The sequence below is a fragment of the Amborella trichopoda genome, chromosome 11 (assembly GCF_054954075.1).
Source record: "Amborella trichopoda isolate Santa Cruz 75 chromosome 11, AtrichopodaSantaCruz75HAP2 v2.0, whole genome shotgun sequence".
Lineage (NCBI taxonomy): Eukaryota > Viridiplantae > Streptophyta > Magnoliopsida > Amborellales > Amborellaceae > Amborella > Amborella trichopoda.
Genome location: NC_142346.1, coordinates 15,638,715 through 15,665,842, shown reverse-complemented (window position 1 = coordinate 15,665,842; position 27,128 = coordinate 15,638,715). Strand labels below are relative to the sequence as shown.

Below are 27,128 nucleotides of genomic sequence, written 5' to 3'. Positions count from 1 at the left end.
TATGATATGCAATAGGTATCCTCAACCGCTATTGAAAGATGGATTTTACATGACCAATATCATCGTGAGTAGACTACGTACTCACAACCATCGGCTCTCACTAACAAGCATTTGAGGTTACATATAACTCCTTAATTATATGAATAGTAATTTATGGTGAGGCTAAACCACAAATTCTCTCTCTCTCAAAACACACAAGGGGATTAAACTTTGAGATTAAATTTCCCTCCAATTAAAAATATAAACCATAGTATACTAGAAAATGATTCCAATGAATTCCCCTCGAAAAGATGGATTCTAGACGTTTTGTTAGAGGGACATTGGATCTAGGGTTTCAATCTTTTTTCTCTTTCTTTTTTAAATTGTCCACAAGGTAAATCCAAGATGGTCCTATGGGTTCAATATTAAATTAGATTATTTTGCGTTTCAAATCAACTTAATGAAAATATTTCTGGTCATTGGGTTTTAAACTGCAAAGATATTAGATTGCCCTACTTCTAATCAATACAAACTATTGTTTGGATCAATCTTCTTGTTTATTTATGAGCAAGGCAAAGTTTCATTTGTTCAAATTCAAGTTGTACACCTAAATTTTAGTTGAAACATTTAGGAAGCATTTGGTTACCTATTGTGTACTACCTTCTTATCTCTTCCACTTACCATGTTGTAGCTGCAATAGATGAGAATCAATTTGATCTTTTAAGAAATCCATTTTAGACTGGAAGTATCATAAATAGCAATAAAAGATGCAAAAAACTGCTCTCACAAGGTTTCATTGTGGTTATTTGAGAAACCAACAGTTTTCAGTGTTTCCTCAATTGCTCTCTGCTAGATTTGTTTCTATGTAGTCTTTAGCTTAAACCCTATCTTTTTTTATTTTTTTCTTGAATAAGTTAATGAAATTTCATTAAAAAGGTGGAGCTTAAACCATATCAATTTTACCCAAAAGGAAATTAGCTTTGGGCTCCATTTTTTTCCTAACGGAATATCCATCAATATCCTCCATGGTTACATCAATAAGAGCGGAACTTTCATTCGTTTCAAAGCAGTAGGGATGGAAACTATAGATAAAAATTTAAGGCCTAACTTCGCTTAGGTTAAAACATCCACTAAAAATTAAATGTATATTCTTGTAATAAAGCTTAGTTAATTGTTTATTCTTGTATTAAAGCCTTTAATGATCCTAATGCCAGCAAATGAAAGCAACACGGTGTTTTTGTGCTTCATGTTGAGAAAATTACACATATATCCCAAATAATTCACATTATATGATAATTAATTACAAATTTTCCTTGTTTACATTTATATCTCTTTTACTCAAAATTTTAGAAAGATCAAATTGCCCATATTTGGATATCTTAAAAAAAAAATAGCACAAAATTTTTTTTCTACAATTTTCACAATTTTCAGATTTTGAAGTCCAAAATTTGCAAAAACTTTTCAGATAAAAAACCTATAACAAAAAATGTAAGTTTGTTGGGCTACATAAATATTTGGATATTAAAAATCCAAAAGATGTAGAATATGAAGTTATGTGCTAAATAATAATTCATACGCAAAATCTAAAGTGCGTGCTTACTAGGCTCCCTCAATAGCATTCTATACATTTACTCCCTTGAGCAAAACACCAACTCAGGATATTTTTTTCTTTTGAAAGTTTTGCGATCCATCTAATCATAACTAGATGATTATTGTTAAAGGAAAAAAAAACAACTTTGAGTTCATAAACATCTAGATCATTCCCTTGAAAATTTGGATGGATCATTCCCCTGAAAACTTGGATGGGTTATGGTGCAATTTTGGGATGGTATTCTTTTTAGGCACATAAAGAGTGAGAGTTTTTTTTTTTGGGGAAAATTATGTGAATATCCATTTAAGTTTCCGTTTCTATCAATATACCGAATACTTTCCGTTATTACTGGTATGTCTATTTTTTGGACTTTGTAACAATTTTTTTAAAACATGATGAAACTACTTATTCTCGGTTTTTCAAGAAACAAAGATTTTAAATTTTTGATTTTTCAAAGACAGATAAAGAAAAGGGAACGACGAATATGATCCATAGGCGTGGGACTTGTTTTGGGGGGCCATGTTAAGGGCCGCGCCAATTGGCCCAAATTATCTGTTTTTTGGCTTCTAAAATTGTAGGCATCTAAAAAGCTACTTTAAAGAGAGATAAGGAAAATAAAGGCCTCTCTCTCTACCCATTTCATGATTACATAACTTCAAGGCGTCTTCTCTCCACTCTATTTCTGTCCGCCCACACATGGGGCTGTGGGTTCCATTTGGTAATATAATAAGAAAGAGTCCAGTGTCGGGAGATCTGTCAAAGGTTCGTCATCAGTTGATTTGTATAGTGTCTTTACATTTACTTCTTCATCAAAATGTACATAATCAAAATTAAAAACAAGAATTTGTGAGTCGGTGAAAATTGCGAACCCCAACTAAAAACAATAATAAAACCAAGAGGTTGACAAAGGGGTGCTTTGTGCTATAAAATTTTCAGTTTTTTTAAACTCAGAAAATAAAAAATTTGGTTTTTAAAAAATTGAAATTTTATAAATTCCGATTATTCATAAAACTGAAATTGTTGTAATTTCAGTTTTTGAAAAACAAAAAATACGTAGTTTCGTCTTTTTTTTTTTAAATCATTATGAAGTCAAAAAAATAAACATTTAAATAATAACAGATAATATTCGGTATTTTGATAATAACGAAATCTAAAATAAATATCTACGTAATTTTTCCTTTCTTTTTTCTTAAGGTTGCTCTAGATAAATAAGATATCCCTATTTGCACGCGGGAGTAAATGGATACAGGACTATCGCGGGAGTAAGAAATCTTTTGCAAAAATCTAAAACTTAAAAAAATGAGGGGTAATGAAACGTGTTTAAAGCAAGGATATGGCGGGACGACATTTTAGAAAATCTCTCTCTCTCTCGCTCTCTCTAACCCTAATCAATCTCTCTCGCTATCGATCACCAATTGCGGCTGAAGTTTTTTCTGTGATATTGTTGTTATTTGCTGTTAATTCTTGCACATATAGTTTGTTTTGCCCATTTTTCTATGTTTTGCAGGTATTTTTCTTCCTTTTTTCTTTGAATAATGCATGCAGGTTCTCTCGCTTCCTCTGCTTCAATGGAGGAGCAACAGATGCGTCGCCTTCTTCGAGTGCGTAGGTTTCCAAGAACACCTTCATGTCAAAACGTAAGAATTCCGTGTTTTTGAGCCTCTTTTTTCATGCCTTCAGTTTTTTTTAAAATTTTAAATTTATGGAATTATATGTAACTCTAGAGGAATTAAGAAATTAGGGTTTCAGTTGTTACAGTATTTCGTCCTGATTCCAGTTATTGAAGGGTTTCACATTGGGATTTCATTATTTTTTGCGCAATATTGTATTCTAAACTATTTTTCATGGGTCATTTCCGCATATGTTCTGATTTTTAAAAACACAAATTATCTTTCCTTCACGTTTTTAATATTTATGTAGTTTTTTTATATTTCTGAGGAAATTGGAAATTTGGGTATCTAATTTTAATGGAATTCATTGTCTTAATAAGGATTCGAAAGATGATCTTCGACGACAAATTTTGTTCCGAATGCTATACTTTTCGCTTCTCTAGAAGAGCAGCATTCGGTGATACAAGTTGTTATACATCATTTTTTATGTACTTGTACTCTTGAGTCGTATAAAGAGAGAGCCAGTAACAACCTGATCCTGCCGGTACCAAAGACACCGCCAGACTATGGGAACACTGCAAAATAAGCCTAAAACTGGGCAACCTTCAAAAAAGTACTGAAACGCCTTCAAAAGGCATGAAAGGGGTAGTTTGGGATGTTCGAAAGACACTTACAAAGTTTCGTCACATTCTGATAAGTTTCGATATAATCAGGACGAAACTCGGTTCTCAAATCCAGTTCCTATCATGCTGAAAAAGGACATTAAAACTTTAGCCTTATTTTCGGGGTTTCAAAATAGTACCAAACCACTGCTATTAGATTTAGAACGTCGAAAAACCCATATGGACCAAATTTGGGCTCAATCGGATCTTCCAATACCTTTCTGGGCCCAAATTACCATAAAAGGGTGGGTTTTACACTATTACGGTGCGGCCTCGGTGAACCAGTTTTTATTCATGGAAATTGTGTTTTCACCTCTCGGGGTGATTTCAAATATTCATAAGTCATTCGTTCTAAGTCGAAACACACTCAAATCTGGACACGAGCTAGGCCTCGACGATACGGTCGTTTTGACATATGGCACACATCATGACGTGACCCGAGACGAGAGAATCTCTGGAGAGAAGATGAGCCCAAAAGCATGAAAATTAGAATTTTGAAAGAAGACATCTTGTACTTTGTGAAGTCATAACTTGAGATCTGGGTGTCGTTGCAAATATGGGTCCATTGCAATTGCATCACGAAGTAGTACAATTTAGTATAATTTTTGCGCTTAATTAAAGATTGGATGGGGTTGAGAATGATATGATTTTCAGGTTGTCGGATTCCATTTTCTGGCGACTTTCCAAATTTGGAATGTGCTAAAATGGAAATCAAATTGGACAAAATTTGGTGCAGAATGATCATGACAATGTCCTCTTTGACTCGTGATCAAAATGAAGACTTGGAACATCATGGATCGGACTGCATTGGTGGTCGGTGTTTCGGTAGTTGGTCGGCTTTTTGCCCCCTAAGAAAAATCCGTTTCAAGACGGTCAAAGGCATCAAAACATTCGTGATGGATCAAGCATCAATTCTACGACGATTGATTGCGCGAGTCACTGCCGAAAGGGTCCGACAAAGCTCCCGAAGTCTAGAAATGGCAAGGGGCCTCTCAAGGAGGGATGGTTTTGCCATTTGTTCAAAAGTTCAAAGGGGTATTTTGGTCATTATGCCCAAGAACGGGATTTTATTTTAATTCATTTAATATGTAAATTTCAACAATTTGGTTTAGTTTTGAGCATTCCACCCATGTTTGGGGGTTGCTCTATATAAACAAGCTTAGGTCAATTGTAAAAGGGTTGGATCATTCGGGAATGAAATTGAGGCATTAGCTTGTGTTCACTTGGTTTTGCTTCTAACTCTTGGGTCTAGTGGTGAGGTGAGAGAAAACTTTTAGAGAGAAATTACCCCTAGCTCATATACCCTAACCTACACTATCATCTTTGCACTTAAGCCTAGACCATAGACCGCCCTAGTCCATACACACTAACCTTGACCCGTGGTTAACTGCTCTCTCTCATGTGTAAGTAAAGAGGCTAAGGTGGCGCACTTAGACTAGGTCACTCCCCAAGCCCACTCTCTCTCCTTTCCTTCTTCTCTATCCTCTTTCTTTCTCTCTCTACATCGCCTTTTCCGCATAGTAACTTGGAGTCGCAGCAAACCTGCGCCTCGTCTCTCTCTACGCCCTTCTCTCCTTTGCCACGCGTTAAGTCTCGGAGCCACAGCACCTGTGGCCCCGTCTCTCCTTTGCTGCGCATTAAGTCTAGGAGCCGCAGCACCTGCTGTCCCGTCTCTCTCTACACCCTTCTCTCCTTTGTCGTGCGTTAAGTCACGGAGCCGCAGCACCTGCAGGCCCATCTCTCTCTACGCCTTTCTCTCCTTTGCTGCGTGTTTAGTCTCGGAGCCACAACAGCTGTTGCCCCGTATCTCTCTGTGCCCTTCTCTCCTTTGTCGCGTGTTAAGACTCGGAGCCGCAACACCTGCAGCCCCATCTCTCTTTGGGCTCTTCTCCCCTTTGCTGTTTGCAGGAAGCATCTCGTGGCTCCGTCTTTCAGTTGTCTCCAACCTCTTGCCCCTCTCGAGCTTACACCCGTATTCACATCTTCGTGCGGATACGGTTAATTCCACTTGCGTGTCGGAAACCTCTCCTATCAATCGAGTGTTTGACTTAGTGTTGTGAATAATCGTCTTAAGAGTTCTAACTCTCATATTTCTACTCTAACTTCTATTTCGTACAGTCGAGTAGAGTTGCGAGGGACGTATGTGCTCTTGCCCTCGCTCACTCGGGTGAGGTCATCCTAAGTTAGTATCCTGTAGGGTTTTAAGTCTTTCGACTGCTTTGGTCATTGAGTCTCATAACGCACGAGCGATTAAGAGCTTCCGCCAGCTTTCTTTCTATGTCCTATATTTGCCAGTCAACCCCCAACCGAGTGAACCATCATAGAGGAGTGCCATTTAAACTCATATTGCAAGTTTTGAAACAAAAGAATGAGATGACGGGTTGAAGTTTGAGGAGAGTTCGTGTCCAAACTGCGCTGGCAGACAGCCGGAGGGCTTCGTAATTGTTCTAAGAGGGTGACTGCCCGGGCGTATCCCTGAACCCAAAATGATAAGGTAGGCGTCTGAACAGATCTTTGTCGATTAAATCTATCTCGTTGTTGGTTCCTATCTGCGCTTTAAAAGAGCATATGCGCACACGCAAGTGAAGCGTGGGCCCCTTTTTGCGGTTGTTTGAGAGAGAGTTTTCTCCCAATTCGAGAAAACCAGGCCCCGACCAATTCCTTCAAAACCCATGTCTTCTTTATTTGTTCATTCATACAATAAGGAGCTTGTAAATTGCCAAATGTAAATTTATTGGTAGTTAATTTGAATTTCAGTGGTACCCATGTTCCTCAATCTGTGGTCTCTGCTACTTTGGATCTTGAATGAGCTGCTGCAAATTTCAGTTCTTCCTTGGCTGCAACACTTCGAGAAAACAACGAGGAAGATTTATCAATTTTTGCTGTACAACACATGTTTGGATAGTAAGCTGTTATCCATCTTTTCTCTTTTCTTCTTTTTTTGTTAATGATGGGAAATAAATAGCAATTTCCATTTTCTTTGGGGGAAGAATAATATGATTTTCTGTTATTCAATTGGAGTTTCTTCATGGAACTAGCAACTTCAAAGTCCACATAGAAGTAAACTACATGGCTTAGGATGTGAAAGTAAGTATTGGTCTCAAGATACCATGCTGTAATCGCTGTAACATGCCTTTTGGATTTTGCAGTGTCCCCCAAACACCCTTGGAAAATGGCTGTAGACTACATGGCTTATGATGTAGAAATTGCAGGTCCACATACTCTCTTACCATGTTATCAACTGCTGTATTTTCTAGCCATTTTATCGCTGATACTTCCTATTTCCTTTTCTGTGACAACTATTCTTAAAATTCTTCTGACCCTTTTTTGTTTTTTTGTTCAATTAGAGCCCCCTAGAATCACAAGCTTAAATAATGTGGAATCTATTCCTACCATGTCATATTATGGGGAAGATGAACAATTTGTTGCTGATGAACATCGATACAAGTATGTTGTCCATAGATTAGCAGGGGAATTCTTAGAAACAAATACTGGGAATTTCCTGATAAACGCCTCCATTTAGGGAAGGTTGTTCATGAAATCTAATATGGAGAAAATGGTGTGACTATCTTGGTTGAAGATGGCAGTGTTTATAATGCAGATCATGCCATTTTATTTTTAGCATTGGTGTCCTTCAAGCAAGCATGTTCGGTTCAAACCTGAATTGCCAGTAAGGGATGCTTTTGCATGCTTATTTTCTTGATACTGATGCCGCTGTTGAGTGTTAAATAATTTTAAAGCTAGCTATCGTGTTATGGAAAAGTAAACCAAAACATAAAGAAAAATGAAATGCCAAGTTGGTTTAGCCAACCAAGAAGAATAAAATGAAATATCTAGTGATGGTAGTTGAAGGCCATTGCTTGGCTGTTAATAATGATGAAATGTCGCAAAATTGATTAAGCATTAAATTTATGTCCGATAATTTCTGATAATTCATTTTGTGGTAATTATAGTATTTTTAGTCATTTTCAACAAAATCAGTCCAAAGCTTTTCATTACATGATATCAAACACTTTATTTAGTTGTTCATAATCTAGTCATATTTTCCCGCTTTAAAATGGTCAAATCACCTCAAAAATTGCTGAGGTAGTCAAATCAACCAATTTAGCAGCAAAGTGGTTGTTGTAATAGATCATTTCAGCCAAGTACTTTCTCATTTAGCTTGGCTGCTCAAGTTGGGTGAAATTACAAAAAATACCCTTTGGGATTCCAAATCCTGAACATGGACACTTTGGATAATATTTTTAAAAATGGTTGAGCAGGTACTTGAGTGAAATCATCTTCTTAAACTTACCACCTCAATTATTTTTGGGTGATGAACCCATTTTAACGATCTTTGATCTATTTGGAAATTATAGTGATAAATGGCATAGTCCAGGGAATTAGGGTTTGTACTAGGTTTCATCCTTATGAGTTAAAATGGCATAAGAAATTTTACTATGTCCATGGAATCAAGAATTTAAAAATCCATTAACTAATTTCAGACTTGCTTGAGTTGACTCAGATTTACCATGATCTTAACTCTTTATCTGAATACTAGGTTTCATCCTTGTGAATTAAAATGGCATAAGAAATTTTACTATGTCCATGGAATCAAGAATTTAAAAATCCATTAACTAATTTCAGACTTGCTTGAGTTGACTCAGATTTACCATCATCTTAACTCTTTATCTGAATAGAATCTGGTCCTCGGATTTGAATTTCAGTTTTAAATCCTGGCACCGGCGGGCCTGTACACACTGAAATTCTTTATTTGAAAATTTGTTTCAGTTTTTAAGAGTGATGGTATTTACGGTCAACTGATACCATGTTGCCCTCATTTCCATTTACTATTCATCATTTTCCCAGTTGGCTTATACTGATCTCTATTTGTGGTTCATGTTTAGAGTACTGGTCTTCACTTGTCTTTGAATTCCTCCTTTACACTTCTATAATTCTTTTAATTCCTATTGTTCAATTCTGTTTTTGATCAATTCTATTCTATTTTTGGTAACTTGTTTCATCAAATACAAAATTATTGCATTAAGTATACCTATTACTATTCACTGGGTAATGATTACGTGGCAGTGTCTGCTTATGATCTGGTGACCATGAAAATGTGTTAGTTGGAAAGTGGATGTAACTCCATGATAATTTAAAAATATTGATCCTCTGGAGTTGTTCAAACTTATCTTTTGAAGATCTGTTGCAAGGCCTGCTAGGAGTTTTTTTTTTATGTTCTATTATCTTTTTTTTTATAATAGGCATGTAAGCACTACATAAATTTGCTTTTCACTGCTTAATCTAGAGGTCCTATGAAACAAAAGGATTTCGATCAATGAAAACAAGTATTCATCAGTGGGGAAGGTTTTATAGATAGAACCTAGAGTTTGAAGGGCTAACCCATATCAGGATAGACTATATGATCCCATGAAACAGTACCAATATCTGGAAAGCCGTCTAAGCCCTGCCAACTATTATGACGTTTATCTCGTGAAAGGTTTGGACTTGACCGAATAGCAGTAGCCCCTTCTATATCTGTGATTGCAATGTTCTGTAGAGTCTGTTCCTTGATTATGACAAGATCAGTTAAGCTGAAACTGCTGGAGGGTATGGTTATGAAACAAGCCAACAAAAGTTTTTAGGGAAGTTCTGAAAAATATATACTCTGTTTCCCCAAAAACTGCAAAAGGACTTAAGTTTTTGAAAATCTCATTCATACTCAATTTCTTTTTACTGTTTTATCTTTTTTGCTTTCGAGTAACCTTCATGGCCCTATTGGGACCATGAAGGTCATCACGGGCCATATATGCCAGTGATGCTTTAGCTCTTCATCGAGGGGCCATCACGGTTCTATTAGAACAACAATGGTTCCTATAAGTTAAGAGGAAAATTGTTTTATGTGGGCTGGACCGCATTTCTACAATATGCAGTCCAGAGGTATAAACTATCCATCTTTAAGATGGAGGCAAATAGGTGGTCCATCTAAAAACAATTGTAACTAAAGGTCCAAATGTTTTCTTAATATAATTATTATTTCTATTTTTTTTTCATATTCATGATCTCTAGGATTATATATTCCATAAAACTAGGGATCAAATTTGATTTAAAAAATATATTTATTGCCAAGCTTGCATTTCTCCAATATGTGGGCTGGCTGTATAGAATCCGTGTCCTAAGTAAAAGACCTTCTCTTAGAAGGGTGCAGTTTGCATATGGACGCATCCATAGGTGTAGAGGTAAGGTGCACCTTCAAATTTTATCATGATATATAATTTTGATGTAAAACGTTCTTAGGATTATCTCAAAATCTATTTTTATATATAATTATAAAATTTTAAATTTCAAAAATGGTTAAAATCAAGTAGATCTATAAACATATGAAAATCTTGAAAATGGACGGTGTAGATAATATGTTGTAAAATGCACTATTTTTTAGACTTAAAATCTTTTTATTTTTCATGGTCATACATCTCGATGTCGAGATGATCAATCCAAATTTCAACATTAAAACTACCTTTTCCAATGGTTTTTTGAGGGGCATCTGTGGTTCTACATTATAAGGTAGCATCCTTATATAAACCTTTATTTTTTTTTTTGAGAGAAAGTTCAAAGATATTATTAATCTAGAACGAGATTACAAAATCCAAAATAACGGCTTCAGAGAGGGTAGAACCTCCTTTGGCCAAGGAATCAGCTAGCACATTAGCCTCTATATACACATGAACAAAAGAGACAGAAAAGGTGGAGGCGAGATCCAAAATCTGAAATAACAAAGATTTTAACTCCTACGGAAGTTTATGATCCCCTTTGCGCAATTTCACAACATTGAGGGAATCCCCTTCAATAATGTAAGAAGTCCCCAAATTCCTCTCCACAAGGGAACGAAGCCCAAAGAGAAGGGCAAGATCTCTGCATAATTTGCAGTCTGCACCCCAAGTGGCCCTGCATAGGAGAAGACCACATTACCCATCCAATCCCGAAGAACCCCTCCAAAACCAGCAAGACCTGGGTTACCCAATGAGCTACCATCAAAGTTGAGCTTATAAACCCCCAAAGGTGGGACCATCCATTTGCCTTTGGGCCTACACTTTTGGAAACCCAAATGGAAAAGGTTAAAAAGATTACATCTCACATCCACTTCAGAAATATTCTGTCCACAACTAGTAAAAGAGAGGTACAACCAGATGGAACGCAAGATTTTCTCTAAAACTTTTCTAATTGGCAAAGAGATATCTTCAAACATTCTTCTATTTCTCTCTCTCCAGATCTCCCATAGAATGACACCTCTAGAGATTTGCCAAACAACACTCCCAGTCCTTGATAAAGTACTTGAAAGATTATGAAGAACCCTAATCACTGACAGTGACATTACCAATGCTGCCCCTAGCTTGTCAAAAAACTACCTCTAAATGCGACTGGCAAACGGACAATAGAGAAAGAGATAATCACCAGTCTCCCCGTCTTCCTTGCACATGAGACATATATTCAGTAAAATTTTCCTTCTCTTAATCAGATTATCAACCGTGAGAACTTTGTTTTGAACCGCCAACCAAAGAAAACCTTGCACTTTGAGAAGTAGGGGCCATTTCCATAAGATAGCTATTTCAAGCATAGACCATCGCACGCTATCATGGTAGAGTAAATGATCCATATATTTAACTGAATAAATCTCATTTTTCTCAATCTCCCAAACTACCTCATCAGAAGCATTATGCGGGATATAAACATCTTATATAAACTTTTTCCCTCTTAGAATCGTGATGGTTCCTATGAATTTAAAACTTCTTGGCCTTACACATTTAGCAAGTGGATTTAGACCTCTTAGAATCGTGATGGTTCATGGCCTTACACATTTAGCAAGTGGATTTGGACCTTCTCTTAGAATCGTGATGGTTCCTATGAATTTAAAACTTCATGGCCTTTACACATTTAGCTAGTGGATTTATGAGCCCCATTGACGTACTCGGGCGGTGATACCTTCACAGTTATTTCGGACAAAAAAAGATGAACAATAAAAAAAAGAAGGTAAGAATAAGGTTACTTAAAAAAAAACGGTTTTTCTTTTTTTTTTTTGAATTAAAAAAACAGGTATTTTTAAAAATTTCCCAAAATTTTATTTCTTAAAGGAATTTCAAACAATCAATAAATGATCTTGCACTACCACAATATTCGCTCATATTGATAATAATTAGTGTGCAAAAGGTTCTCTTTTTGTTTTAATGAACATTTTGTGTGCCAGTAGTTCTCGTGGTATGACTAGAGACCAAACACTTAGTCTTGCTTGTTTAATGCCCAGTACCAACAGTATCTCAAGAGGCAATTACAGATAGTTGCTTTTCTTTAGAGAGAAAAGATGAGTAAGTGTAGACACCGCATTTTGAAAATTGGCAAATTTCATAATTTTTTTAACTTTAGGCAACCCTTAAGACTATACTATTCTATAAAAATCCTGAAGCATAGAACATTGTAGACCATGGTCCTCATTTCAGTCTATAAAAACATATTTTTATGCCTCTTTTAGGGTTAGACCATCTTAAGCTGAGTACCCAGAGAAAACCCTGAGACTTTGAGAACGGAGAGGAAAAGAAACCCTAGATTTAGGTAAAACATCTAGTAAACATTAGCCATTAGATCTGCAACATTGTGATTAAAGAAAACCATTCAACCAAGCCAAGGGTAACCCTAGATTTAGGTAAAACATCTAGTAAACATTAGCCATTAGATCTGCAACATTGTGATTAAAGAAAACCATTCAACCAATTCAACCAAGCCAAGGGTTGGTCAGCATTGAAGAGAAATACATAAGATCCATTGTAGAAATTACAGTCGTGGTTCTGATATGGGTGAAGCCTTGAAGACTCAAGTTTGCGGGGTAGACTGGCCTGGTCAGTTATTCTTCTTATCCTCTCTTTTACCTTCGGCCATTTTACTAGGTTTAGGATTTCTTTATCTAATTTATTTTAGTATTTTGTGCTTTGGATCTAAGTCGGCTCTGCCACTGATGTTTTTTTTTTTTTGATAGAAGTACATTGTTGCTAATTCATTAAGATAATGAAAAGATTACAAGAAAAGTAAGAAAAAACAAAAAACAAGAAGAAGAAAGAAAGAAGAAGGAAAGGTGTAGGCTAAAGCTGACAGGATTTATGTCATAGTCGCTCTAGCAAAGCATTCTGCAGCAACATTGATGCCTCTCCTAACATGAACAAATGAAATCTCGCACGATCTCAAAGCTAGAATAATAGCATCCATAACTCCAATAAGATTCCATGGCATAAGGTCTGGTTGAGTGCACCATTTAATAACATTCGTTGAATCTCCTTCAATAATTATTTTCGAGTGATCCTGGGCCAAACACTCCACTCCCATTTTTTTAAGTGCCGAAAGCTCCACCTCATTGATTTCACAAGAATGCAGTCTACCTTGATAGGACTAGATAGTTATTCCCAAACTATCATGCAAAAGTCCACCGTACCCGCTAACATTACCACAAATACTTTCGTCATAATTAAGCTTAAACCAGCCCACCGAAGGCTTAAGCCAGGAGCAGTTGAGATGCCTACGAGGCCTCTTTAAGAAAATAATATCTCGAAAATTGGGGAAGAGTAGGTCCTTGGGGAAAGAAAGCACCGGGAACACCGCAAAAGCCCATGAGATAGACGATCGCTTGGTGGAAACGATAAGTGTATTCAGAGTTGTTGATCGTCCCTCAAAAGTGCGCATGCTCCTTTCTTTGTAAAGGCTCCAAAGGGCATCAACAACCACCTATCACCATAATGCAATACCTAGATATGAAAAGGGTGGGGTCCAAATTTGTTGCATAAGGTCAAAATTGTACTCAGCCAATCCCAAAGGTTTTCTGCAAAAAGGCACCGCAAAAAAATATGGTCAATGGACTCTTCAGCATTTTTGCAAAATAAGCAGATACTTGGCAAATACAAACCCAATCTCCTTAGTCTGTCTCTAGTTAGTAATCGCTTGTAGCCAAGCAACCACAAGAAGTATTTCACCCTATTGGATGGTTTACATCTCCAGAACTTGGCTAAATGGGGATGAGACAGAAAAGGAATTAGACGACTCCAAGGACCAAATAATTATGTCGGGCTTTCTATTCGAGAGCTAAAGCTATCCACCACACCTTAGTTAGCGCTTTGCATATTCAGCATCACATTCCAAATAAGATTACCTCTATTTAGAGAGATAATATTGGCCACCACCTCCTGTTTTTTATCAGATCTAGAGTATATATCTGGATAAAGAAGTTTTAGGGGGGTAGTCCCCTAGCCATTTATCGTGCCAAAATCTAGTGAGTCTTTCATCTCCCACCAGCTTCCTAGTGTAGGAGAGGAACATGTTACGAACCTGACTGATGCCCCGTCATATTGGTGAGAGAAGTGATAACAACGTCTAGTGGTGAGGCCATCTGGATCACCACCATACTTCTCAAAGATGACCTATGCCCAAAGTTGATCCTGTTGAGTAGCAAGGCACCACCACCACTTAGTTAACAGTGCTTCACTCACTGCCTTCATTCTATGAATTTCCAAACCACCTTCCTTGTGAGGGAGGCAGACCGAGTTCCAGTTAATTAGATGGAACTTCTTTTTCTGCTGGGTACCGCTCCACAGAAAGTTTCGCATCAATTGTTCGATCTTTAGAATGACCATGTTCGGGGCTTGAAACAAGGACAAATATTAGATAGGAAGATTAGAAAAGGTAGCTTTAACAAGGGTCGTGTGACCTGCAAAGCTTAAAAATCTACACTTCTAGCCATCCAATTTGTGCTGAGCCTACTGGATGAATGGATCCCACATAGCTCTTGGTGCTCGTCCGTCGAGAAACAGCAACCACTTGGTGGGGAATTGATTGACTTCACAGTTTAGCCAAGCTGCCCACTGGATTACTTCAGAGGCTTCACAATTAATTTCGATAATACGAGATTTACTCATATTGATGCGTGCTTCGGAAACTAGGCCATAATCTTCAGAAACAACCAAACGTTCTGAATATCCTCATAGACCCTTCAAGCAACATCAAAGTATCGTTCGCATAATGTAGGTCGCTTAAAACCAAACCATTCGGCCAAGCCCTTAAACCATGGATAAGTTGGGCATCTTGCTAAATGCTTCAGCGACCAAAGTAAACATGAAAGGGGAAGTAAATATGTTAATGGTGGTTATACTATTATGAATGATACTTCTTTTGAGGTTATTGTTGCTAAAGGTAAGGGGATAGATGTAATTGCTGCTAAGGGCAAAAAGATGGTTGTATCCTATGGTCATGGGACTTTTAATGGAAAGAATATGGATCTTGGATCTATTTATGATACTCATCATAATGTACAAGACATAAGGAGCCATGGGGGTGAGGAATTCCCATCGTTGCTATCAATCCCTAGGTGCATGAGAGAACAATGATGCGAGCAGTAGCTGTTGGAACTCTGGTAAGTCCAATGATTGTTTGGTGCTAAAGGTATTCAGAACGGGGTTTATTATTTTTAAAATCTCGAGGCTTTTCCTACTAAAACAATTAATGGTAGATGCTATGTTCAAATCGAGAAAGAGTTGGTAGACTTATGTCTCGAAAGATGGGATAATTGTTTACTGGGGTATTTCTTAGGGCGCAGACCTGAGTGGACATACATGAAGGGTATGCTGCAAAGGATGTGGAGACTGAAGCATGAACTGGAAATCTTTGCGAATGACGGGTTTTTAATCTTTCGGTTTCATTCAAAAGAGGAGATAGAAATAGCATGTACTGGCGAGCCTTGGTTTGTCAATTAAAAATACCTTGTGTTACAAGAATGGCATCCTTCTGTTCAGCCATCTAGGCATACTCACCAAATAGTACCAGTCTGGATCAAGCTTCCAAACTTACCCTTGGTTTTTTGGGAGCCCGAAATATTATTCCGAATTGCTTCAAGTGTGGGTAAGCCCATTTTTTTGGAAAAACCCACAAACTGAGAACACGAGATGAACTAAGAATATGTGTGGCAATGGATTTGGATAGCTCTTGCTTAAGTGAAGTGTGGTTCGACATCAATGGAAAGGAGTATTGCCAAAAGATCACTTATGAGTTCATTCCGTCAATTTGTTCCAAATGCCATCGGGTAGGACATAAAGCTGAATTATGCCTATCCACCTTTGTTTCAAAGGATTCATCAAAGCCTAAAGATGTAATGAATGACAATGGCGGTTCGGTGGTTGTGTTGCCTACGGGTGAGGAAGGTTGGAAAGTCATTAAAGGGCTTAAGTAATTTCTTTACAAAAAAAAAGAGGTGGGTAGTAAACTAAATACCTTTCAAGCTTTGACTGAAGTTGAGGAAGATATATACATTGCCGTTCAAATGCAGTCGGATGGGCCCTAAAACTCAAATTGCAGTAGAAGATGCTACTGTTACTGCTCAACAGCAGCCAATTGGGCCTAACTACCAAATTACAGCAGGTGGTTTTAATGCTGCTGACCACCATGCACATGATGAAGAGCCCATGGAAGTTGTTGTACATGACGCTCACAACCAATCCCATGTTAGGGATGGTGAACCTAATGGTGGGGTTATGGTTGATGTGGGTCCTCCACCCATGTTGAATCCTACTAATAGAAAGGATCTTAATCTTAACAATAATGGGACTACTACTAACGTTTAGATGGGTCTTCTTCCCATATTTGATTCTGTTGGGTTAGAGAGAGAAAGTTCTTCTTTTGATGAATCAAGTGTGAGACTACTTCAAGATGATGACATTGTTGTGCTTCAAGAAGATGATGCTGCTTCAATAGTGGATATGGTAGTGCTCGGGGCTTTGCCTTCTGATGGGGATGTTGAAGAGGGTCCTCTCAATGCCTTCTTCAACAGTTCTTAATCCTATTGTGGAGGGTGCCGATAGTAAGAAGAAGACTAATACCACTCATATGCAGGCGAGTGCTGATGGGATGTATAAAGAAAAGTTGTGCTCTAAAGCAGTAGCATCTTCGGCATCTACTGGTGGAAGGAAAGTGGCATCTCGTAAGGCTCAACGTACCACCCAGGGTGTTTCATCGGCCAATGAAGGTAAGCCTAACTTAGGCAAGCCATAAAATTAATAGTTTATATATGTCGGTGGTAGCATGGAATGTTCGCGGCCTTCAAGGTCGCGGTAGGGTATCTGATATTGGAACTCTTAAAAATCAACATAATGTGGGATTATTATTTCTACTTGAGACAAAATTGCGTGTGGATCTGACTAATGTGTGGTCAAGGAAATTGGGTTTTTATAATAATGTCGTTGCTAACAATGTTGATGGTAGATCAATAATTTTGCTTCTTTGGAACCCATCTATTTATTCAATCAATGTTCTTAGTGTCAATGATCAGATGATTACTATTGAGGCCACTCGTTTATGTAATGGTTGTATGTCAATTATTTTTGGGGTATATGCTTTTAACTTTGTCTCTCATAGGGCTTTACTTTGGGAACATATGATATGTTTGGGGGCGGTTTCTACAGTAACTTGGTTGGTACTAGGAGATTTCAATACTCTTTTGGATAGTTCGAAAAGGATGGGTGGTAGTGGTTATTTACCACCGGATTCAGGGGATTTTGAACAAGTTATGTTAGACTTTGGGTTAATTGACCTTGGGACAACAAGGGGATGGTTCTCTTGGTCTAACAGTCAGCTTACTAGGAGATGTGTTAGAAAAAGATTGGATCGTCTATGACAACTACAGATTGGGTGTTGGCGTATCCAAAGTCCAAAGTAGAGCTACTTCCACATGGGAATTCTGACCACTAACCGCTACTAGTATCCATATCAAAGTTGGGTCCAGTTGGGCCAAAACCCTTTAAATACTTCTCGACATGAGAAAAATATCCTAGTTTTATTGATATTATTTCAGTATCTTGGAAAGGCAGAGTGGGGGGTACATTATGTTCCGCTTTGTTACAAAGCTAAAAAGACTTAGCGGAGATTTGCGTGCTTGGAATAAGGAAGTATTTGGCCATGTGAGTGATTCTATTTCAAAAGTTCGGCAAAAGTATCTATTCTACATGATAGTATGTGCCTTGACCCTTCCAATGAAAATTTAATGTTGGAAGAGGAGTGTACTGAAGAATTACAGTAGCTATTGGGCCATGAAGAGATAATATGGAGGCAAAAATGGTTGAAGGACAGGATTCAAATACAAGGATCTTCCATCTGTCTACTGCAATTAGGAGAAGGAATGCTCGTATTATCTCCCTAAAAGATCATAATGGAATTTCTTTGCTTCTGAAGCAGATATTGACAATCACATGATAGGCTTTTTCAAAGAACTTCTAGGCCAGGAAAATAATGTTGATACTCATCTGGCTGAATAGTTTTTGCCACCATCTCTACTTAGCACTCATCAGCAGGAGAAGTTAGTTGAGGATGTTTCTATGGAAGAGATAAAGGATTGTATCTGGCGAATGAAATGTGACAGTGCTCCGGGCCCTGATGGTTTCTTGATGGAATTCTATAAATTCAGATGGGAGGTAGTCAAGAAGGATCTTTATTTGGCTCTTAATGAATCGATAGGGGACGACCCAGTTCCTCGACGGATTAGGGAATTCATCTGTTTCATAGGTACTTGCATAATTTTGTCAGAGAACTAAGCGATAGGTATAGATGTTACGGGGGGATGTCCTCTCTCATTCCAAAAGGCTAACAGGTAATGAAGATAGAAGATTCATTGCTCGAAACTCTTGTGGGAATAGAAAACATGCCTTGCTCTCCTTTGAGGGAAGAGTGACAGGCCTTGATGGTGAAGGCCTATGGGCCTTCAAGAAAAGGAATGCGATCCACTAGAAAGTTGATTTTTTGGCGGACTGTTAAGCTTGGGCCTCAAGTCATTTTCTCTCTAACCCTTTTATACATTGGAATTATTAATAAATCCCCCTAACTGAATAAGGGAAGGCTATTTATAGGGCTTAAGTGAAACTAGTCCGTTATGAATTCTTAAGTGTGCTCCATAGTAAGCAGATCTTCGTTTAAAACATGATTTCTTTCAAAATTTTTTTGATTTTTTGAAATCCGTTTAGAATTCTGAGTTTTTAAAGATATGTACAGTAACAGTGCAAGAAAATTAGGAATATTGATTTTAAAAAAAATTCCATCAAAACTTTCACCAATCAATTCCATTAAAAAAAAGTGCACGAAAAAAGGCAACCAATATATTCCCAAAAAAAAAAAGTAACTTCAACATTCGTATATCTGAAAATAATAGGTAGACTTAGAATAAGACCAATCCAATGAAAAATAGTTTTTTTTTCTTCTATAAACCTATAGAGTCTCTATAAAGATCAAGAGAGAGATTCAATGGTACTAAAGATTTGTGTAGCTAGGAATTTATTAAAAAGTTTGTTAAATTGCTTTTTTTTATGCATAAAGAAGTTTGTTTAATTTCATATTTGATTTTATTTTTATTTCATTAGTGTATACAACAGAGCATTTTGGATGTACCACTGTTTTACATATTTAGGTCTTTGCATTTTCTTTTAATTAACTGCAATCCTCTATTGAGGGCATTTTTTTTTTCTTTCAAAAATAATCTTATACCTTGGTTCACATTTCTTATTATTTGCTAATTAGTTATTGAGTTTAGTATTGTTATTGTTGTTGTTGTTTCATTTTAGGAAAAAGTTTTTATAAGGATGCTACCTTATAATGTAGAATTACTGATGCCCCCAAAAATTCATCGGAAAATGTAGTTTTAATTTTGAAAAACCCTTTGATTGAGTATCTCGACATTGAGATGTATGACTATGAAAAATAAAACTATTTTAAGTATAAAAAATAGTGCATTTTACAATAAATTATCTACACCGTCCATTTTCAAGATTTTCATAAGTTTATAGATCTACTTGATTTTAACCATTTTTTAAATTTAAACTTTTATAATTAGATATAAAAATAGATTTTCTGATAATCCTAAGAACATTTTAGAGCAAAATTATATACCATAATAAACTTTGAAGGTTCACCTTACCTTTACACCTACGAATGCATCTGTATGCCAACTGCACCCTTCATTTTATGCTCACCATAAATCTACAATATTCTACAATATGTTTTGTGCTGTGACAATAGAGTAAGCATTTTTGCTGGATTTATAGAATGCTTCCATAAAAAAAACTATCAAGTATTACTCTAATGACATTAGTAAGGCTATAAAATTATTGTTTAATGGCTTTGATACATCTATACATTGGCTAGAAATTATAATCCTATATTGTGTCATTTTTATATATCCGATTTTTTCATTACGTTTTTTTTAACCAAATCTGAAATATTCACTATTCTATAACTTACCTTATTTTTTGGCGATCATTATTTTTTACCCAAATTTTTCCTCCTACCTTTTGGAATAAAATCGATTCGTTATCGATGTTTTGGTCTACCGAAATTTAACAACCCAATTACGAGTACAGGCAACCAAAACTTATAAGACTCAAGTGCTAGGACAATACAAGTAGTATTATCTAAAGCGTGCGGTTTGTATAAAGCTGATGCTCTAAACAAAAAAGAGTAATGCACACCTTCAAATAGAGTCGAGAAATGTGCTTTTAATTGATAGCCTTAAAATATATTTTCATCTCTAATTATAAAATTTAAAGCTTAAAAAATAGTGCACATCGAATAGATCTATGAAAACTTGAAAATTGACAGTCAAAAAATGTATTATAAGGTGCACTATTTTCAAAACTTGAAATCCATTGTTTTCTCATGTTCATGCATCTTGATGTCAAGATATCAATGTGATACTTTGGGCATCAAAACACCTCTTCTAGTGAAACGTTTGAGGTACGCTCTAATTTGATTGTTTAGAGCCTCGACTCTATATAAACTTTTTCCTTATCTAAAGGTATTTTATTAAAAAGGGAAAGGTTTACCAACCAGCCTTCCAATTTTGATCAAGAGAGCTACTCACTGTTTGATTTTAGATCCGACATCTCAAAGTATTTTATTTCTAGGTTTTTTTTTATACAAATTGTATGAATATAAAATTTTGTACATGCCATCTTCTCATTGGGGTGCACCTATAAAAAATATTAAAAATAAATTTTTTAATAAAATATAAGGACCAAAATACCCTTTGAAACTTTAAAGGGTATTTGGTCATTGTATTTTATTGGAAATATTTTTTTTATATTTTTTGCTAGTGAGAGTTTAATAGAGGATTGGATGTACAAAATTTTATGTCAAAATGGTTTATACAAAAAAAATAAATAAATAAAATAGTCTAGAGATGTGACATTGCGATTGGGGCAATCTTAGCCTTGCATTCAGAATGGGCGGTTCGATAAGGGGAAGTATATAAGTTTTATGTTGTAAGGGAAGCACAAAAAGCTTGCCATATTAAAAAAATAAGATAGAATATGATTCACACTATCAATGACAAAAGAAAAAAAAAAAGTAAATTACAAAGATCTTGCATGGAAAATTAAGAAGGGAAGAGAGATTCTTTGGAGAAGAGGTGAGGATGGAAATTATACTTTTCTTTATAGGAATAGTTACTTATGTAACCCTAGGTAAGAAATAAAATATTTTTATTTTTATTCTAAACTATTTTTTAATCTAAATATTTTTTTTTAAAATAAAATATTACGAACAACATTTCTAAACAAAAGAATGCCACATTTGAAAAATGAAACTTGTTCAAGAAAAGGACATGCCATAGACACTCTATAAGAGTGTCATACGTGTTTCTAAAAAGATCGACATCAGACGCTTGGACACAGCCCATGTTTCGTAGCTTGTGCACGATCAATCATATCAAAATAGTCACACAATCAACATCATTGTTTTTCTTTCACTTTTTTTTTGTCATATAAGCTTTAAACTTGGGAATATTTATCGTGCACATTGCTTGAGAATAGACTATAAGGATTCTTTTTGTGCCACAAGCTTGATAATGTAGTTCTCATTCATTATTATCCCTCTTTGTTTGGTTTTGTGATAGTCAAAATCACCATACTTATGTTTTCATTAAAAGATAAAGGGTATTATTGTAAAAAAAATATAGGTTTTTTGAGAAGCCAAAACGAAGTTCAAGTGATCTCTATAAAAGTGGATCAAGGAAATAATACTCATCTTTTTGAGGGCCACCCCTTTGGGGGTTATGGAAAAGGATCTATAAGTTAGAGATTGGTTTCCAATAGAGAGAGACATGGTTACCGATGTTTAGAGAGAGATATTATCTCTTGTAACTCTAAACTGTAATTTTCATTGTGATAATAGATTTCTACTTGCAGAGGCCGTGGAAGTAACCCTACGGGTGAACCACATAAATTGTATGTTGTAGTGGTATTTTTTATATGTTTTCGTTATTTCTTACACTCGATTTATAATTGTATTGATCTACTTCGCATTTAGACAATCATGTGCACGATCTTGGGTGGGATCTCGGTATTTGAGATTCTCGGTTCCGTGAGCTAGGGTTACTGAAACCCTACAATTGGTATAAGAGCACATTGTGTGTGTGGGGCTAAGTCTTATATAAAGAAAAAGATGAATGGCAGAGTTTGATGGATACATGGTTTGAGGTGGAGAAATATGAAGGCAAAGTGTTTGTGAAAATTCCACAATGGAGGCAAGTAAAAAGAAATCAAAAAATATATTCAATGAAGATTACCAGGGCAATTATGGTGATTTTACTATCAAGTTGCAGATGATTAAGTTTGATACATTTCAGTATACAGAAGGAGAGGAAGTAATGATAGTCAAAATCACCATACCTATGTTTTTATTAAAAGATAAAAAGTATTATTGTAAAAAGATAATGAGTTTCTTGGGGAGCAAAAAAGAAGCTCAAGTGATCCCTGTAAAAGTGGGTCAAGAAAAACATAATACTCATCCTTTTGAGGGTAACTCCTTCAGGGGTTATGGGAAGGGATCTATAAGATGGAGATTGGTCTCCAAGTGAGAGAGACATGGTTACTGATGTTTAGAACAAGGTATTATCTCTTGTAACCCAAAACTGTAATTTTCATTGTGTTAGTGGATTGCTACTTGCTAGTGGTGGTTGTAACCCTACAGGGTGAACCATGTAAATCGTGTGTTGTGGTGGTATATTTTTTTATGTTTGCGTTATTTCTTACACTCAATTTATAATTATATTCATCTACTTAGCATGTAGCCAATCATGTACACAATCTTGGGTGGGATCCCGGTATTTGGTATTCCTGATTCCGCGAGATAGGGGTTACCAAGAACCCTACACTATTCTATAGTTAATGTTTAATAGAGGGGGCCATACTATCGTAATTTAGGGTAGAACTTACAAGCTTTTATCAATTTTACATCTCAGAATGTGCACATAACTGTTTTCCTAGGTGTTATTGGTGGGAGTGAAATGACCATAATACGTTGAACCAGGGTTGGAATCATAAATTGCTGCACTTCAACAAAGACCAGACACTTTCGCATCAGTAACATCAAAGAGTTGCCCTTCTCAATGATATACTTACTGAACTTGAGATAATTCAATATTGGTTTATCAGAACCGATTGGTCCAATCTTGTTTGGATAACATTGGTTTATGGTGGATTAGAATGCATGACATTGTTGTATATGGTTGATGTCTTTCTGGGGCCACATTGCTCACTGTCACCCCCTTTCCTGTGTATCTTATTGTTTCAAGGATTGCCGTATTCTTGTTAGGAGTGTAGAGGCCTTCCAATTGATTGTATGGCTTGGAATTAACAAGGAGTTGATGAAGTAGATGTGTGTTGGAGATAACATACTATTATGATGAAGTCCATTCATTGATGAACCTTTTCGAAATTCTTGCTATGTAAAAGGGCATAGTAGTATATGGCATGAAGGATTTCTTTTCATGATGCATTCTCCTTTGGGGCATGATTGGTATGGGTGAAAATATTTTCATGAAAGTATTTTCACATGAAAGAACTCCTTTTTGTTATTAGGTGTGGGGGTTTTTCCACATCAATTGGCTGCCAATTAATGTGAAAAAATGAATTGAGGCCAATTGGTGTGAAAAAATGCGTTGTCACCAAGGACAACTCCATTTGTTTCGTAATCAGGAGTGGGGTGTCCTAAGTCCTATGCATGCGGTCCTAGGCATAGTTCTGTAAGTTGTTTCTCATTTTATTATTACTTTCAGTTCTTGATTCATATTTGATTATTGTTAGTAATTCATTCTTCTTAATGAATGAATCAATAATAGTGTAACCATAGTTTATAGTTGGTTTTATTTTCTGTTTTGTATTGTAATTGGTACTTCTAACTAGAATTTACTCATATAATAAAATAAAATAAAAAAATGAGAAGTTTTTTTTTTCAATTTATAAACTGTGTAATTCTACATAGCCCATCTAACATGTTATCGTGTTCATTTTGTCTCTCTTTTGTGGGTCTTAATGTGTTTCCAGGTATGGAGGGAGAAGGGGGTGAAATTTTGGTTTGATGACATTGTTGTATTTACTTTTCAACAATAATTGGTAATAAAAAGTATCTAACACACATACACCTAACTTATGTTTTGGTATATTTCTTTGTGGATAGAAATATGTGCACAAACCTAATGTGCACAAACCTAACACATTGTATAGATGCTTGGTTGTTTGCAAAGAGGTACTCTGATTTTTTCCACACCTTTGGTATGTACGCTATGGGAACTGTACAATTCATATGGGTAGTCTTCTCTTGATGGCTGAGTTGGGATCTTGATTTTTCCCAATGGATTATATGTAATAGTGCTGGCTAGTCCCACTTTATTTGGGTTATTTTCAACAATTTTTTAATTGGAAAGATGTCAATTTCTAATCGATGAACTATTATGATGAACAATTCAAAATTGGCTTGATGTGTAGATTCTAGGAAAACAGTTCCTAGATTTTATCAAAGAAAAAAGTTTGATTTTCCCGTAGGGACCGTTTGGTTCAGTAGATTCAGATTTCTAGGCACTTTTCTTGTAAAAACTGGCCAATCGTGCTTGGTTCGATTAGAATTTTGGAATTGAGATTTCGTGGGACTCCTGAATGCTCATTTTAAGCTCAAATTTTGGAAATCTCGATTCTACCAAAATAGGTGGAATTGACATTTCATGAGAAGAACCTATTTTGCTGCTAAAGAACGAAAAAATATTAAAATTTTAGAGAGAGAAATTATATCAAATTTTAAAAAGAAAAACTATATTGAATTTTAGAAAGAGAATATATGAAATTTTTCAGAAATAACATATATGAATCTTTTTAGAGAGATTATTTCAACTTTTAGAGACAAACTATCTGAAACTTAAAGTTTTAGAGAGCATATTAAAATTTTAGAAAGAGAGAATCTATCTCAAATCTTGAATTTTAGAGAGAGAAAATATCTTCAAATTTTAGAGAGATAAACTACATTAACAGGAAGTTAGGGGGAGGAAGAAGGAACTTCCCCATTACTATACAAGTTTCGTGTTTGATGCACGAAACTTATATAGTAAGGAAGTTCCCCCTAGAATTTTCTTACTCCCTTGTGCTTAAGAAAAGAAGTTCCATCTAAAATGATGGGACTTAAAATAGGAACTTGGTTTTCTTGGTTTCCTCAAACCATATTCTACCTTCTTCCTTATATTTATATTTATATTATTAATTTATATTTGTATTTGTATTATATTATATTATATTATTTTATATGTATTACAAAGATATATAAATAAAATAATTTATTATATTATATATTCTATATAATACAAATATATATTAATAAAATAAATATAAAATACATTATATATATATTATATTACTTTATATATAATATATTTTTTGTATTTTAGTGTATAATGTACATTATGTTTTATTTGTATAATAGATATTTATAATATAATATATAATAAAAATATATTAATATATTATATTATTAAATTTATATATTTAAATTATTATTATATTAGGACCCGATTTTTATGCGGCCAAGCCCTCATATGTAGAAATGCGAGCCTCTTAATCAATCTATCTTTTAGATGGATTATAGGATTTAATTTTTTAAGAACATATAATCTCTAACATGGAGATCACGAATATAAAATAAATAAATAAAATTTAAAAACTAGAAATAACAATTCTAATGAGAAAACTTTAGACCATTAGTTCTATTGTTTTTAGATAGAACACCTACTTGCAACCATCTTTAAGATGGATGATTTCCACTTACTAGACCGCATATGTAGAAATGTGGTCCAGCCCGCATGAAACAATTTTTCATTATATTATGTTATAATATATAACCTAATATTATATATACATATATTTAAATACATTATGTTATATATTATATTATGTTGTATATATCATATATAATATATATTTATAGGAAAACTTTTAAAAACGCCTATAGGCGAAATTGAATAATGTTTCGTCTCGCCACAGACATGCTATATTTGTTGTGGTTTTGCCTTAAAAACCGTCACAAATCTATAGGAGCCGTGGTGGTTTTCCGTATTTTTTTGCATAAAAAAATAGTGCCACAGATATGTTATGTCCGTTGCGGTACCACAACGGATATAGTAGGTCCGTTGCGATCTTTTAATCCACACGTCTAAAAAAATTGGATGGCGCCGAGCTTATGGGCGAAAACACTGTTCATTTTCGCCCATAGACTTTGCATAGTGGCTTCCATATTTATATATTATACATTGTAATATTATAATATAATATTATTATGAATTATACATTAATTTTTATAATATTATTTTTAAAATAATATTATAAATATTTATTATATATTATTCTTTATTCATTAAACATAATAAGTATTATATAAAATAAAACAGAGGGACGTATATATTTTTAATATAATATTATTATAAATTATATTATAATTTTTGTGATAATCTTATAAATATTATATTTTTATTATTCTTTATTTTTTAAATATAATTAAGTATTATATATCAAATAAGTTAGAGGGGCGTATATAATCATTGTTTAGCCCTCTCATAATCAGTAACCCCAATATTTTGATTTTTTTTTTTTTTTTTTACAGAAATTATCGACTTTTATTACTGCAAAAATCAAATTACATCATTGAGAAAAGAGATAGAATCAAGTAAGACACCACGCTTGGCCAACCCATCAGCCAACATATTGATTTTCCATATTATTGAATCACGTTATTATGAAAATCTTCAAGACCTTATAAAAACATAATAACTACCATTGATATCCTCTAAGAAATGTTTTTTATTTAAGTGTGCATTAAGCACCATTGTCTTTTAATTCTGCCCCACCATCTCTGAAGAATCCACGATATCCTTAGAAAGAAGGAAATATAATGATAATAATCCTATAATCATACTTATAATTACTA

At 35.1% G+C, this 27,128-nt stretch overlaps 1 protein-coding gene across 5 annotated transcripts in view; it reads left to right on the top strand.

Annotated features, from left to right (window-relative positions):
- The window catches only part of LOC110008165 (polyamine oxidase 7-like), a 40,331-nt gene extending 16,014 nt beyond the window's left edge, over positions 1 to 24,317 (top strand). The window contains exons 3-6 of one of the 5 annotated variants that reach the window (XM_088852542.1): positions 3,078 to 3,207; positions 6,669 to 6,746; positions 6,992 to 7,054; positions 7,190 to 7,464. In XM_088852542.1, the coding sequence (XP_088708668.1) occupies positions 3,198 to 3,207; positions 6,669 to 6,746; positions 6,992 to 7,054; positions 7,190 to 7,365 (327 nt within the window). In that variant the 5' untranslated portion in view covers positions 3,078 to 3,197 and the 3' untranslated portion in view covers positions 7,366 to 7,464. Of the gene's footprint in view, positions 1 to 2,920; positions 3,208 to 6,599; positions 6,747 to 6,991; positions 7,055 to 7,189; positions 7,465 to 23,192; positions 23,290 to 24,208 lie in introns of those variants that run through there. The other 4 variants (XM_020673934.2, XM_088852543.1, XM_088852545.1 and 1 more) reach the window with 4 other exon arrangements.
- The last annotated feature ends 2,811 nt before the right edge of the window (positions 24,318 to 27,128 follow it).